This window comes from Cannabis sativa, chromosome 6 (assembly GCF_029168945.1).
Source record: "Cannabis sativa cultivar Pink pepper isolate KNU-18-1 chromosome 6, ASM2916894v1, whole genome shotgun sequence".
Classification (NCBI taxonomy): domain Eukaryota; kingdom Viridiplantae; phylum Streptophyta; class Magnoliopsida; order Rosales; family Cannabaceae; genus Cannabis; species Cannabis sativa.
Genome location: NC_083606.1, coordinates 73,908,343 through 73,925,096, shown reverse-complemented (window position 1 = coordinate 73,925,096; position 16,754 = coordinate 73,908,343). Strand labels below are relative to the sequence as shown.

Genomic DNA, 16,754 nt, shown 5'->3' with positions numbered 1-16,754 from the left:
AAAATTGGCAATTTTCCCTTACTTATATTTGTGCTTCATTTTATAAGCGACGCAATAGGTAAAAAATAAAGTATTTTCGTAATAGATATGACATTTTTTAACCGACGTAATAAATTTTTTGTGACAGTTTTCAAATGCCATAAATAATTTAACGTCATTTCTAAACTGACGCAGAAGATAAAATAGAAAAGTAAATATTTTGCGTCGGTTTATAAATGTAGAAAATTATTTTTTGCGTCGTTTTAAAAATGACGCTAATTAAAAAGTATTTGCGACTACGGTATATACGTCGGTTTAAAAAACCGACGTAAATTCTTTAAATGACACTTAAAAAGCGACGAGAATTATACTTTTTGTAGTAGTGTTGGCAGCAAAAATATACTCTGGGAAAAGTTTTACTTTTACTAGCTAGCACATTAACGTGTGCTGGGAAAAATCTTAACTTTTACAGCAGAAATATTCATTGGGAAAAGTCTTGTTTTTGATAGATGAATATTTAAAAACTAAAAAGAAATATGAAAAATGTTGGTACAAATTTCCTTATATACCCTAAGTTTCATAATACTATTCACAGGGTTCCAAAATGACAGATTTACCCACACTTACAACTTACAACAAAGATCAAGACTAAAGAAGATAAAAACAGTTACAACTAAAAAGACAATTACAGAAAATATCTCTAGGGCTCTGCCCTAAGTCCAGAAATCACAGTCTATAAAAGGATATATTTTTCTTCTCATTTAATAGAGACAACAACAGAGAACACAAGAGATCAGTTTGAGAGAGCTCCTCCAAGAGTGTTATTCGTGTGTTCATGTAATAGAAAAATAGAGAGAGATTTGTTAGTATTAGAAGAGAGAAAATCAGTGAGAAATCATAAAGTTATAAATGAAAGATTGTAACCTGTTGTTGATGAATGGATTCAAGCTTTGAGGGCTTGACAGAGACGTAGCCGGTAATTTTGGGTGAACTCTGAGATCAAATTTGGTGTCTCCATCTTTACCATTTCTGTTTGTATTTCTCATCTTAAATCTCTATATTTTCTGAATATTTGTATTGTGTGTGTTTGGTGTACTTGATGTTTTTTCGGTTTGGTTTTTGGCCGTGAGGTTGGGAAACTTTTTTGGGCTCGGTTTTGAGTTGTGGGAGCCGTGAGTGAGTGGATTTTTTTGGGTTTAGTTTCGGGTAGAACTAGAGAAGAAGCTGTAGAAGAAATTTAAGAAAACCTTAGAAAAATCTTGCTGCCATTAGAATAGAAAAGAAACATTAGTAAAACAAAAAATCCCAGTTTGTTTTCAGCTATAAGAAAAGAATAAGCTATAAGAAAATAAAGAAAATAAAGAATAAGCTATAACAAAACGTTCTTTCTCTGCAAAGGGAGAGCGTGCCAAACAACCCCTAGGGTTAGTGCATTCAGATGTTTGCGGACCTCTGAATGTAAAAGCCCGAGATGGCTATGAGTATTTCGTCACTTTCATTGACGATTTCTCTAGATACATTTTTCTTTACCTAATGCAAAAGAAATCTGAAACGTTTGAAAAGTTTCAGGATTTCATGCTTTGGCTCAAAACCAATTAGCTAAAACATTAAAGATCTTGCGAACTGATAGGGGTGGAGAATATATGGATATGCAGTTCAAAGATCATTTAACTGAACTTGGAATTGAATCCCAATATACTGCCCCAAGCACTCCACAACAAAATGGAGTTGCAAAAAGAAGAAATCGCACTCTCTTGGAAATGGTTAGGTCCATGCTGAGTTATTCAACTCTGTCTACGTCCTTCTGGGGATATGCTATTCAAATGGCAAACGACATTTTAAATGTTGTACCATCTAAAGCAGTCCCTAAGACACCCATCGAACTATGGAATGGTCGTACACCTAGTTTACGCCATTATAGGATTTGGGGGTGCCCTGCTCACGTCTTGAGAAAGAAAGAAGGCAAACTGGAATCGCGAACTGAAGTTTGCATGTTTGTCGGAAATTCTAAGGAGACTAGGGGTGGACTATTTTATAGTCACAAGGATAACAAAGTATTTGTTTCTACAAATGCTACTTTTCTTGAAGATAACTATATGAAAGACAACAAACCGAAAAGTGAATTTGTATTAGAAGAAATGCTAACAGATATAGTTCCTTCAAATGTTCCATCCTCTTCTACCCAAGAAGAGGAAAATCCCACTTCATCAGTTATAGCAACTGAGAAAACTACTACCAAAGCTCCTGTTCAGAAGGTCATCACTCCTCGTCGTAGTGGGAGGGTTTCTACAAAACCATCTCGTTATGGCTTGGATGGTGAAATCAATATGGTCGTTGGTGACAGTATTGATGACGACCCATTAACCTATAAACAGGCAATGGCAAGTCCGCAACGAAAGCGATGGTCAGCCGACATGGATTCAGAAATGGATTGCATGAAAAAGAACAAAGTCTGGGAATATGTAGATCCACCCGATGATTATCGTCCAATCGGATGCAAATGGGTCTACAAGAAGAAAAGAGGCGCTGGAGGCGAAGTCGAAACTTTTAAAGCTAGACTGGTCGCCAAGGGTTATACCCAAAGAGAAGGTGTGGACTATGAGGAAACTTTTAGTCCTGTCGCCATGCTCAAATCCATCCGAATTCTTCTCTCCATCGCGGCCGCTTTCGATTATGAAATCTGGCAAATGGATGTCAAGATAGCCTTCCTTAATGGGCTTCTTGAAGAAACCATCTATATGGAGCAACCAGAAGGTTATGTTCTTCCTAGGGAGGAAAATAAAGTTTGCAAATTAAATAGGTCCATTTATGGACTTAAGCAAGCTTCTCGCTCATGGAATAAAAGGTTTGATGAGATCATTAAAGCCTACGACTTTCATCAGAATGAAGATGAACCTTGTGTTTACCAACTCAAGGAAGACCAAGTAGTAGTATTCCTGGTCCTTTATGTTGATGACATTTTGATCATTGGCAACAATGTCAAGAAAATGACTCACATCAAGGAATGGCTAGACACTCAATTCGACATGAAAGACTTGGGTGAGGCAGCCTATGTTCTCAGTATTCAGATTATCAGAAACCGGAAGAACAGATCCCTTGCTCTCTCTCAAACAACTTACATTGACAAAGTTCTGGAGAGATTCTTCATGACTAATACCAATGGAGCGAATATGCCTTCTAGATATGGTATTCGTCTATCTAAGGAACAGTGTCCTACTGATCCTCAAGAGATAGAAGACTGTTGGATATATTTTACCAGGATCTAGATTTACTAACAAGTATGTTTCATTAACATCCTAATATGAATTCTAAAACAATGAAATAAACACATATAAAGTTTAGGAAACCTTACATTGGGTGCAGCGGAATATAATGACTCCTTCCGTTCAGATATCTAGCCCTTGATTCCTTTCTGTAGCAGAGCATTATCAATATTTGAACCTGGATCTCTTTCTCTCCTTCCTTTGATGCTGATTCTCCTTCTTGTTGGATGGTTTTCCACAGTCTTACACACTATGATTGAGATACTACTTGATGTGTGTGGGCACTCACTCATTCACTCAAGGAATTCGAAATTTAGAGAAGAAAAGAAGAGAGAAGGTGATTTCGACTATAGAGAATATTTAATCTAAAATTGAACTGAGGTTCTTTCAAAAAAAAAATTACAAAGTAGAATAATTAGTACAATATATTTACCTTCTTAATTCTTATCTTCACACTAGGATCTATCTGAAAAGAATACAATATAAAAATTCTACATTAGGTAAGTTATATTGATAATTTTCATCTTTAAAACTATATATTCTTACTAAAGAAATTAATACTTACTCACTAGTGCTCAATAAGTTTTCTCCTCAAGATATTCCATTTAACGATCATCACATAAAACCAGTCTCCAATATTTTGCATCAATACAAAATAGGAAGCTCTCCAAGAATTATTGATTAACAAGTTTCCACAAACACTACAAAATTCAATGAAGAATCCACCTCCAATTCTCTTGTAAAACCACGACAAGTCAAACCATTCTCCACCATTGTCATCCTGAGCTAAATTAGAAGCGGAAACATGCGAAGACTCACCATCGTCATCTTCGGAGCATGAACTAGATAGAGGAGATCCACAAATTAAGTCTAAGATTCTTGGTAAATGCAGAAGCATTGAATGTTTGTAATTGAGTACCGGTAGGAATTTTTCCTGAAAATCGATTATTTGATAGATCCAAAAGACTTAAAGCAGATACTTCAGCCAAGCTTATGGAAATTTCACCATTTATTTTGTTGTGGGACAAATCAAGCACTTCAAGTTTGGCCAATTTTCCAATTTTTCTAGGAATTTCTTCAAACAAATTATTCATTGATAGATTTAATAGAGCCAACTGAGAGAGATGAGTCACTTCAATAGAAATCTCTGTATTCAATTTGTTACTTAAAAGGTCAATAATTCTTAGTAATCCCAAAATCTTCACATACTCATTTTTTACTCCTTTTCAATGCATTATTCTCATACATAAGAATTCCTTCTCCTTTAAGAAGTCGTTAAGAAATAGTTATATCTGAATAATCTACTCGAACCATTGTAGTGAAATTTTTAATACAAGAATGAATGGCTCCACATAAATCATTTGATGAGATATCTAATATTTGTATATGAGTCAGGTGACAAAGACTCAATGGTATACTTCCATCAAATTTATTTGACTTCAAACTGAAAAAAAAAAAAAAAAAAAAAAAAAAAAAACCAAGTTGTTAAGATTTTCACCAATCCATGAGGGTATTAGACCTTCAATTGTTGCTCCCCAAATCTAGAACTATAAGTGAAGTGCAATATTTTAATGATAAAGGAAAATTTTTCTAGCAAGTTATTGAGCCTCAATTGTAAAATTTTAATTCTTGTGATATTGATGGAGCTAAGAATCTTTTCAAACAACTTAAAAGTACACTCAATTTTGTGGAATTCTCCCAACAGAAATGTTTCCAAACAAATTATTAGAAATGTTAATTATCTCTGTTGGCAAGTGCATGCATCTCCTTTGCTTCACATATGAAAGACCTAAATTGGGTTGCGTTAACGAAAAGTAAAGGAATTGGTTGGAACTTAAGTCAACTGTTACATCATCGGCTTGTGAAAGTGGAAAATTGGTGAAGTTGTTGTTAAGAAGGTTGTGAGACATATTTAAATAATTCAAGTTAAAAGTTTTATTTGGGTTTGGAGCCAATTAGGAAATTCAGGACCTAACTTGCAAGAAGCCAAATTTATGGTTGTCAATTGAAATGAGAGGATGATAGGATATTTGGAGTTGAATTTAGATTTCATGCCTAAGTTATAGGAAATATATATAGGTATCAAGCTTGCCAATACTCTCACTTTGAAATACCACTAAACTTATTGTTGAATGCTTTGAAACTTGTTAAATTTGGCATTGATGAAAGGTCGTGCAATAATCCTACCAATTGATTATTACTTATATATATCTAGGCTTACAAGATTGGGAAATGTTTTCAAACAGTTCATGTTCACTTTCTGTACTGTTTCATTCGAATTCACTCCATTTACTATAAGATTCAATCCAGAGGAGCCTGAATCCCTTGCCTCATTATTGTTACCATCTCGAATTCCTTCAATTGAACCTTGCACAGTCGATCGAAGAATTGGCTTTCAAACAACTCTTTTCTTCTTCGCTATGGAAGAAGAACAGATTGAGCGCTACACGCGCCTTTTTTGCCTTATAATTTTTTAAAAAATTTATACATAAATTAATTATATTTTGTATTTGAATATTTGAATAATTTTCTTAAATAACACACAATTTACTAAATTTTTTGTTGTATTTTTTTAGGAAAATAACAAAAGAAATGTTTATAGATAACTTTTATTAAAACAATTATATAGTAACCAAAATCTATTGGTGAAAACTCTTGACAGTAGATTGGAATATATTAGTGAAACAATATTGCTACAAATTAAATTGTAGCTTATTGGAATAGATATTAGAATTAATAACTATAAAGTATGTATAAATATATTTATGGTTCAAAAGTCAATTGGATTGATGATGAGAGAATGAATCAAATTCTTGAGCAAAGTGGGTTGTGTAAAGCCATCTCCTTCTCTATAAATCTCATGGTTCACTCGTACAAGCTTTAGAACTTGCATTAAGAGTGGCCTAGGGATAGTGATTGGGTTGAGAAGATCTTCATTGAGATCTTTCCATGAATCTTTAACTTGTTCGCTAAGTTTCTCTATAGCTTCTTCACCAGTCACGCCATATTGTTTCATGTAACACTCCACAGTTGAAGCTACAATTTCTCCTGATGATTTCTTCCGCTCCGACTACAATTAAAATGTTTATATATTAATAATAATAGTTAATTAAAAATTGAGCAATTATATATTTTTTGGTACATAGATAAATTTTAATTTTTTTTTACATATATAACAGTGTATACTGTAACGTCTCCGCTTCAAGCTTTCATTGGGCCCTTGCACCCACGGAATATTTGGCTCTTATACACAAGTACGTCACTCTGGCTGTTTCATGGACTGACGACTGACCCTACTGACCAACACAAGTGTTTTCAGCGTGCTATGTCCTCACTCGCACGCTTCCTGGAAAAACTTCCCAGGAGGTCACCCATCCTAAAATTACCCCAGGCCAAGCACGCTTAACCTTGGAGTTCTTTCGTGACGGGCTACCGAAAAAAAAGATGCACCTTGTTGATATAGGTAGTACCAATCAATCTATTTAAGCTCTCTTCAACTGTGTAGTCCCATACCTACACAGTCTCAGAATCATCCCACTAAACCTTCCCCAGGCGATGTGGGATTGCACAGCTTACCCAGTATTTCCCCTTACGGATCACGGGACTATACTATAATTACAAAAGTGTTCTTATAAATTTTTAGAAAAATCAGAATAATTTAAGATGTCAACCAAAATTGTGATTCAAAAACCAATGCGTGCGCATATGCATGCAACAAGTTGTTTGAATTATAATTTCAAAATTATAAATTATTGAAAATTTTCTAAAAATTTGTAAGAGGTTTCCATTGAAGGTAAATAACAACTTATTTCACTAAAAATGTAAAAAAAAATAAATAAATAGGTAATTAAAAGCATCACTACTATAGTAATAATATCCATAATTAATAAAAATATATATTTATAAATAATAGATAATATGATTTAATGTATGTGTTATGTTTAAATTATTTACCTTATGGTAGCCAATGTCATTCATAACTCTTCCAACTATTGCCATAGTTTGTATAATTTTAGGTTGAGGATTAGAAAATATCCAATCCATAGAATGTTTTGTAACAATATCTCCCATTCCAATAAAAACCATTGAAATGAGCATAAAAGATCCTGCACTATCAACCCCAACTGGCATATATTCATCTAATGTTGGTATATATTTTGTGTGTAACCATTTGGCTTCCTTAAAATAAGCTCTAATTAGAGATTGCACCTGAAAAAAGAAAAAAAAAAGTCAATTAATGATTTGCTATAAATGTTGTGAATTAAATTAACTAATCTTTTATATAATAATAATAATAAGTGCTTTACCCCTTTCTTAGCATAGCTAGGGCAGTATGATCTTTCCTTAGAAAATTGTTCAATTTCATTGTAGATCTCCAAAAGTTTCATGTAAAATATTTTCATGTACTCAGGCAGAGTATCCATGGCACATATATCCCACCTAATCATAAGAAATATAAAATTAATTAATAGCTATATATATATGTCAAATTAATTAATTTATATAAGTCAAATATATATATATATATTATAAAGTATACCTTTCTATTGCTTGAGTAAAAGGCTCTAGTTCTTCAAGTGTACCAAAGCTATCATAAGCATCATCAATTATTGTGAGAATAGCAATTAATTTGGTGATTATTAGTCTGATTTGGGAAGTTTCTGCCTCAAAAAACACTCCATAAACCCAGAAATAGCACTCCACTATTCTGTCTTTTATAAATGAATGCTTACTTTTGTAATCAAACTCCTTCCACCACCTTAATAATTAATGGTCATAAAGACAAACATTATTCATAATACAATAGGGTTTATTTAATTGAAAAAAATAGAACTTTATATAGTATATACTCCATGAATTATATAATCACAATCAATAATGAATTTCATGATATATATTTAGGGTAAATAATATTTTAGAAGTGTTGTAAAAATTAGTGATAAGATTTTTTATTTTGTTAAATAATAAATTGGACTCTACATCTTTGAAATGGTACCAAATAATTCTCTTAGTTCAATTTTCATTAATTTTTTTTTATAATATAACAATCTGAAGTCAATTTCTAACATGAACAGATACAAAAAAAAAAATATAATAATCGGTCCGATCATAACACCTCGAAGTCAGATTATTATTAAGTTATATTTCACAAAAATGGAGCTTAGAGAACATTTTGTATACTATTTTAAAAAATATAGAAACTATATTGTCATTTAACAAAACAAAAAGTAAACACAAAGTCTAAAAATAATATTTATCTATATATATATCTGTATAATATTGTTTTACGATATATGTACACATAAATTATGATTTGAACATCTTAAATTATCCATTTTTTTTTTAAATTCGTAAGTCTTCTGCAACTACATCATATATGAAGTCATGCAATGATGAATGATGAATGATGAAAATTAAAATGTATATGTGCTTCTTAGTTAATCATGAGTTCATAAAGCACTAACCTCGTTATGTAACTTAGTTCCTTTTGATGTAGTTTTTGAAGCAAGTTGAAATCTAATTTAGCAAGTGTTAAAAGAATCTCCTCATGAGAAGGTAGTTGATGATAAAGTGATATGTAAAGTCTTGCCTCTCTTCTTTGTAAGCTCTTTCGAATAGGGTGCATTAGGGCATGTTTCACTAGGTCTAGATAAGGAGAGCTCAATTGACATGTTTTAACTGAGGATTCAAGATGAGTAGTTGTAAAGATAAGTGCTTCGTCTAGTATTTTCTCTCCATGAACTCTCATTTGTGCAGCTTCATACAAGTTCAACATTCCTCGAATGTCACTCGAAATTGATTCTTTAAATTTTCCTTTTTCATTCTTGTACTTGTCGAATATGTCTGTGTTAATTAATCCACCCAAGCCACCAAACAAATTTATAATCAGCAATAATAATAATAAACATATAAGAAAAGAAAAGAGCATTGTTATAAGACATCAGTGATAATATTACTGTGAGGTGATGCCCAGGGTCGAACTTGAATTGAAATGGACCATAAGCAAAAGAAAAAAAAAATTGAACCCTTACTATATAAAGATAAATGGTATTTTTAAAAAATATTAAAGAAATATATATATTTTTTAAAGGATAAATAGCAGCATAAGTACCTAAAGTTTTGAGTTTGTAATCGGCATAAATCCAATGATTTTTTTAGTGGCATAAGTACCTAATGTTTGTAAAACTGCAATTTTTCTCTATTTTTATTAGTACAAACTCCGTTTTAAATTTATTAAAAGAAGATTTAGAAGTAACTGATACAACATATTTCTGTCCGGACCAAATAATTTAGAATATGGGTCTTATATGTGCCCTATTTAAGACAATAACAGAGTCTATATTTATGAAACTGGAGGAAAATTAAAGTTTTATAAACATTGGGTACTTATACCACTAAAAAAAATTATTGAATTTATGCTACTTACAAACTCAAAATTTGAGTACTTATACTACTATTTACCTTTTTTTAAAAAGTTTTTTTTATTTGGGTCCCTAAAATGGGTGGGCCCTAATTAAGTGCGGGCCTAGCCCATCTTAGCTTAGGACCGACCCAGTGACACCTTATAAAATAGTTACTGATATATTATAAATTATAATACTTAATATTAATTATGTCATGAAATGAAGCATCTTTTACGTATAATTTCATGTTAATTATATTCAAATATACTATAAATTGTATTATGGAATACATATATCTATATATAAAGTCTATTTATATATATTGGTGCATGTATTATATATATATACGTACCACATGCAATATTATAACCTTGTTGCCTAAGCAACCGAAAGCAAAGAGCATCAGCATAAAGGTTATTATCACCAAAATCAATTAGATTTTGATAATTATTATGAAATTGCTCCAAATTTTGTTCAATTTCATTTTCAAAATAATAAGACAACCCCAATCGTTGAATATCATCAATATATTCAAGTGTCTCCAAAGGGTTTTCCAAAGGATGAAGACCATGAAGTAATTTATTCTTCACTTGTTCCTTCATCTCAATAATCTTCTCATAACTCTCTTTGTTATTATTCTCCATAGTTTCCTGAACAAACACAGTTGAAGAAGATATAAATCAATAATGGAGACTATATATATATTTTAAATTTATGTATTAATTATCTAAAAATAAGACATGCATTAAGGGAAAAAAAAATCAAAAATATTATTTTTTATGTTTTATTTACAATTTTACGATCAAAAGATTTTTATTTACAGTAGTACGTTTTTAAAGTTTTAAAATTAAAATATATATATATATATGCTTTTTTTTAACAAAAAATAAGAAAATAATTAAAAATTAACAATAGAAATCAACATGCACGATAACTATAAATAAATTATAACTAAAAACAATCAGAAAAATAACATCATGACAACTATATAATACATTTATAAATTAATAAATTATAAAACATAAAAAAAAAACAATTTATTATGTTTACTAAAGTACATAGATTTGTAAATATAACAGTTTTTTTTTTTTTTTTAAAAAAAAAAAAAACCCTTATGTGTTTAACATATTTTGTAATTTTTTTTAAAAAACTTTTGGTCTATTATGTAAAAAATTTAAGGAAAAAAAAAACATACCATAAGAGATGAGTGATGACTTGAAGCAGAAGACATGAAATAATCACCCCAAATGGTTGGAGTAAACTTTGGCATATTAGGGCGTTTTTCATCAATTGTAGCTTCGCAAGGAGACATTTTTACTATTATTATTATTATTATTATTATTATTATTTCCAAATGAACAAACATAGGCCAACATATATATAGTTGATATTTTGTGGACACGGTTAGGTATAATAATTAATTAATATAATAGTTTGATAGAAACAATATAATACAATCCACTTGAAAATATAGGACAACATATATATATATATAGTTGTATTATATGTACTATATACGTGGAACTCAGTTTTCACATGCTTATAGTAGTGTGAATATGCAATTTCCACATGCTTATATATAATAGTGTGAATATGCAATTTCCACATGCTTAGTGATAATATGCAATTTTCACATGCAGGGGCGGACCTACATGTAAGTGAGGTAGTAAGTGAGGTAGGACAGTTTATGTAAAGACCGTTTAGTTTAAATTTAGAAATTAGCAAATAATTAGGATTTAATTATAAAAATTATTTATGGATATTTAAATAATTATTTATGTTGATTTAATATAGTGAAATTTCATAATTTTGCATTTTCGGTGCCCAACAACATGGAACGCGGTGTATGACTCAGTAGAATCACAATTTAGTATTTTAGTATAGCGGGGCAGTTTATTTAGACATTGGGAATGTCGGGATTGGTCGGAAATTTAGAATTTCCTAAATTACCCTTAGTACCCTTTAAATTAGTTTTGTGTGGGCAAGGGCATTTTGGTCTTTTTGCCCTTTTAGTGTTTTGTCTTTATGTGGATCAATTAAATGAAGTGTTATTGATTTTGATTAATTAGTTTTGGCTGAAATAAGTAAATAAAATCATTTTACTCTTTATTTTACAAAATTGGAAAAAATATAAGAAAAGAAGCAAAATCCATTTTTCTCTCAAACTCTCTCTCTTTCGGCCTGTCTTTGAGCAGCAAGAATTTTGGTATTTTCTTTGGTAATTCAAGCTGTTTTCTCAAGATTTTAGTAAGCTCAAGCTCTTGGTAAGCTTTTTGTAACTTGTTCTTTGTTTTCTTGAAATTTATGAGTTGAGAAAATTTGCATGCTTGATGATTTTGATAGGGGTAGCTACTGTCTATGTTTGTTGTTATTTTCTGTAGTTAAAGTATGTTTAATTGAGTGGATTAGAATAGGTTTTGATGCATGTTGGTTGGATTGAAGCAAGTTTGGAATTTTTAACTCAAAACTTTGGTTTTTATGAGTGAAATGGTGATTTAGCTGCTGTAGTTGCTGCTTGAGTTTGGGTATGTTTTCTGTAGTTATATTATGGTTATATATGGTGAATTGGGCAGGTTTTGATAGCTAGTTTGTGGGATGAGCAAGCTTTGAGTTTTTGAACTCAAGCTTGACTCATCAATGGTGATTTTTGTTATGGTGCATTAAGCTGTGTTTTGTTGCTTTGTTATTGACCTTTAGGATGTTTAGGACAGGTCTGGAAACTTTGGGGAGGATTGGGGTTGAATTGGTTGAGTTATGGAATTTTTAGTGTTTCCTGCACTGAATCGAAATTCCGGTTCAGAGAGGCCTGTAGGAACTGGAACTCCGGTTGGCTTCCAGGATTTCCTCCCAAAACCGGAATTCCGGTTGAGGAACCGGTCTACCGGTTGGGGCAAATTTGGGAACCCTAGTTCTTCCCATTTTTGTGTAGTTTAGGGTATTGCCATGCTATTTATCGATAGGGAAATTTCTAGTTTTGAGTTTATATAAGTCCCCGAGAAGTGATTTAGCGTGTCACTTATTAGTGTTGTGATTATTATAATTTAGGAGCCTGTAATTTTCCGAGCACACTTGAATTCGGAATCGAGGTAAGATTAGTATAATGTCTTGCATATGCTTATATATGTTTAGCGTAGATGTCAGTTGCCATCATATTAACATATTAGATATATGTTAGGCAAATTTTATATAGTCGTCAGATTAGCACATCAGGGCAACAATGAGGTGTACATAGAGTTGTACCGAGATGCCAACAGATATATGCTAGGCTATCAGATAGTATGGATTAACTGCTACTACATCAGTACGACTAGAGTCACAGGAAGTAGTATAAATTTGGATTCGCGGTTAATCATACTTTGTCATGGACGTCCCTGATTCAGTTAGGGTTATGGTCAGGTGTATGGGCGCTTGGTTATAACCCGGGATTTAGTATGTTTATTATATTATGCTTTTCTTACTGAGTCTGTCGACTCACAGTGCTATGTTTATGTGTAGGTAAGGGCAATGCCAAAGCTGAGGAACCGTGAGAGCAAGCCTATGAAGATTGTACATGTCGGGACGGTTAGGCCTGGAGCGTACGATCCTCGAGACAACAGCACTTTTGTAGTTAGTCGCTAGACGATAAATATTTTGTAAAGAACTAGTAAACTTTTGTAAAGTGTTTTGTAATCGGGATCCCGAAATATTTCGTATGAAATATATAGAAGTTTTAATTAAATAACAAAATTTTAATTAACCACGATTTTCATTAACCTCGATGATTAGCAACGAGCTGCACAGTACGTTTAAAATCACGTCAACACGCCTATGCTTATTAGGGTGTTACAGTTTAGTTAGTTACTACATATATTTATATAAAAAAAAATATATTTACAAACATAATATTGATTTTACTGTAATGGTTAAACTAAATTACATATAGGATAAATGTCAGTAGTTCAATTTATAAAGAGCATTGTCTTTTTTTTTTTTTTAAGTTTACTTTGCCTTACAAATAAAAATTTATACTCCCCTCACTTTAAATCATGAATCTGCCACTGTTCTCATGCTTATAGTAGTGTGAATATGCAATTTCCACGTACTTAGTAGTGTAGTATGAATGAATAAGGCTTTTGAAAAGCCTTTTCAAAATATTAAAAACAATCATTAACTATAGTCATAATTAGTGACCAATAATAATAATAATAATAATAATAATAATAATAATAATAATAAAGTTTTAATGAGTTGACTGTGCTTAATATTATTGTTCAAACATGATCCTAAAGTAATTAATAATTAATTAGTGAAGCATCTCAACCACCAATTAATAACAAATAGTCAAGAGCATTTTCAACAGCTTGTCTATTCCATCTTTTAATATACATCACTAAAATTTTCTTTATTTTACAGTACACTTTTACATTACACCATACATTAAGTTCTTTAAAATATATCATTAAAATCTTACTTTTTAAGAAAAAAATTATATATTGTATTCATTTCAAATATATAATATTAATATATACACATATCTTCATACAAAAATAATTATTAAAACCCAAAACAATTAATAAAATATGTTTAGCAATGAATAGTATTCTATAAATGTAGAGCATGAATAGTGTATTTTAAAGAAAATTTAAAATGAAGAAAGAGTTTAAAGCATCTAATAATATAACGTGTTTTTAGTACGATTCTTTAAATTTTTTAAAGCTTCTCTATTTTAGATAAGTTATTGTGAGTGCTCTAATGGTATACCTTCAAACCTTAACTATTTATGATTACATTAAATTACATCAGCATTGCTATACGTATTAGGTTAGAAAATACTAAAAGATACCAGTTATATCTAGCACCTAAAGTATTATATCATTATTGGAACAATTAAGTATCACATCACTACTACAGAAACTACTATTCCTGTTGGTCCTCAAAATAATTTTTTTTTGGACCATCGCTAATAAAATTATGAGAGTGTTTAAAATTGTCGGCTATAGTGGACTATCCCTGAAAATTTTAAACATTCGTGTACTTTTCTTGACAGTTTAAAAGAGTTGCAAGCTTAAAAACAAAGGTTTTAAAGGGCATCTTAACAGTTTTAAATCGTCGAGGATTCCCCTATTAATATAAAACCCCAATCTTTGTGCACTAGGGTCTCATTTCAAAGTTTGATACCTCGCTCTCTATATCTTGTTCCTATCCTCTCTCTCTCTCTCACTCCTCTCTCTCTCTCTCTCTCTCTGTTGATCTCACTCCTCTCCCTTAATCTCCCCACCTTCTCTCCCTCCATTTCAGTCTTTCTCAATCTCAATCTCTATCTCTCAATCTCTCCACCTTCTCTCCCTCCATCCTGGTCTCTTTCGATCTCACTCCTCTTTTCTCTCTCTTATCTCTGTGTCAATTTTTACAGTTGTGGGGTCCTTAAACTCAAAGATCGTTGCAAAATTTTGGTGGAGAATGTGAGTGTATGCCCGAACCCATTGTTCGTGCTTTCAAGGTTCATTCTTTAGTCTTTTACTTCTTACCCATTTGTAGTTTTGGTGTAAATTTGCCAACTTCAATCTTTATAATAATCTTGTTATTGTATTGCATGTCAACATGGAATATGATCTTGATCCTTGTATTGAGCAAGCTAAATGGTAACGCTGAGAGGGGAGTGGGTTGATTAGGCGATCTAGTTTTTTTTTTAGTATGATGGTTTTAAACTGTCGGTTATAGTGTAATATAGCAATACCTTGAAACATTTCCTTAAATTTTTTCCAAAAATATCCCATTGATCGAATCCTACCCATAAAATTCTAAGACATATTTTTCTAAACACAAAGAAAACTTCTAGTTACACTAAAGATATAACGCAACATAAAATATGTAAAACTAACATGAACACATTGACAAAAACTTACAGTACAGTGAGTCGAGCTCGTCTCGTGGCAATGAACTTTACATGTTAGGGCTAACCACATTCTTTAGGACCGTATTACTCTGATACCATATTGTAACGCCCCGATTTCTCGAGACGTCACACTTACTAGTCCGTTTAAAACCATTTAAGATAAAGAAAATAAAAGACTTCTTTAATAAAAAATATCTAAGCATAAGATCTCATTATTTTTAAAACAAAACACTTGATTCATTTATAAATTCTTAAATATTAATTTTTACAAAAATAATTGAGCCATAATCTTTAAAGAAACGTTTTTAAACCAAAACGTCGTGACAATCCCCTAACATGTAATCCATGCCTCGAGCTCGCCATCCTCACTGTTTAGTTTTGCCTTTACCTGCACACAGAGTACCCGTGAGCTAACGCCCAGTAAGAAGAGCTATGTAGTACATAACCCCCCAACTAAATAACATAATCATAAGTATTACAATATCACAACATATCAATTCATACCATGCTTGCATACATATATCAACATATATATCGTATCACATACTATTCTCACATACCATATAACATCATATCACAGTGTAATTTTAATGCATGCTATACTCACACACATAACACCCAGTATCTTATCGCACATTGTCCTCACATACGATAATCTACTCCCACTCATGTTGATCAGACATGAAGTGTAACTTGCCCTGCCTTGTGTTGTTCTCACACTCGGCATTCAATAGGGCAATCCCTTATCACAAGTTGTACTCACCCATGATAGGGTAACCTGCAAGTAAACCCATACAAGTAACCTAAAACATATCCTACAGTGATATGCTCACACCAGCAGTAGAAAACATATCCTATAAGTGTTATTCTCACACAAACAGTCAAAAGCCTTATCACTATCACACACTCATAACATTAGCATAAAACAACAACCCACCATAGAATAAAACATGCAAATACAATCCCATAAATACAGTTGTATGTTTTAACATACACCCTGTGTACAGATTTCCACTCTTCTTACCTCAGTTGTTGAGAACACATTTTTGCTACTTCAAGCACCTCAATGAATTTCCGTGTTGTGAAGAAGATCCTAAATCTAATAACACAATAACACTTAAAACATATTCAAACATAATCTAAGATTAACAATGAAATCTTACGTCAAACTACAAAACACGTAGGTCAATTTCACTTGCATGACACACCAAACACAATTATTTATCACTATAA

General features: G+C 31.6%; 1 protein-coding gene across 1 annotated transcript; it reads right to left on the bottom strand.

The window, feature by feature from the left end:
• Positions 1–5,865: 5,865 nt before the first annotated feature.
• LOC115695567 ((-)-germacrene D synthase-like) lies at positions 5,866–11,122 on the bottom strand. Its single transcript, XM_030622624.2, has 7 exons — positions 10,842–11,122; positions 9,999–10,296; positions 8,708–9,086; positions 7,783–8,001; positions 7,550–7,682; positions 7,197–7,451; positions 5,866–6,312 (listed from the first exon to the last, which is right to left on the bottom strand). The coding sequence occupies exons 1-7, from the start codon at positions 11,010–11,012 to the stop codon at positions 6,013–6,015; spliced, it is 1,755 nt and encodes a 584-aa protein (XP_030478484.2). The 5' UTR covers positions 11,013–11,122; the 3' UTR covers positions 5,866–6,012.
• Positions 11,123–16,754: the final 5,632 nt, after the last annotated feature.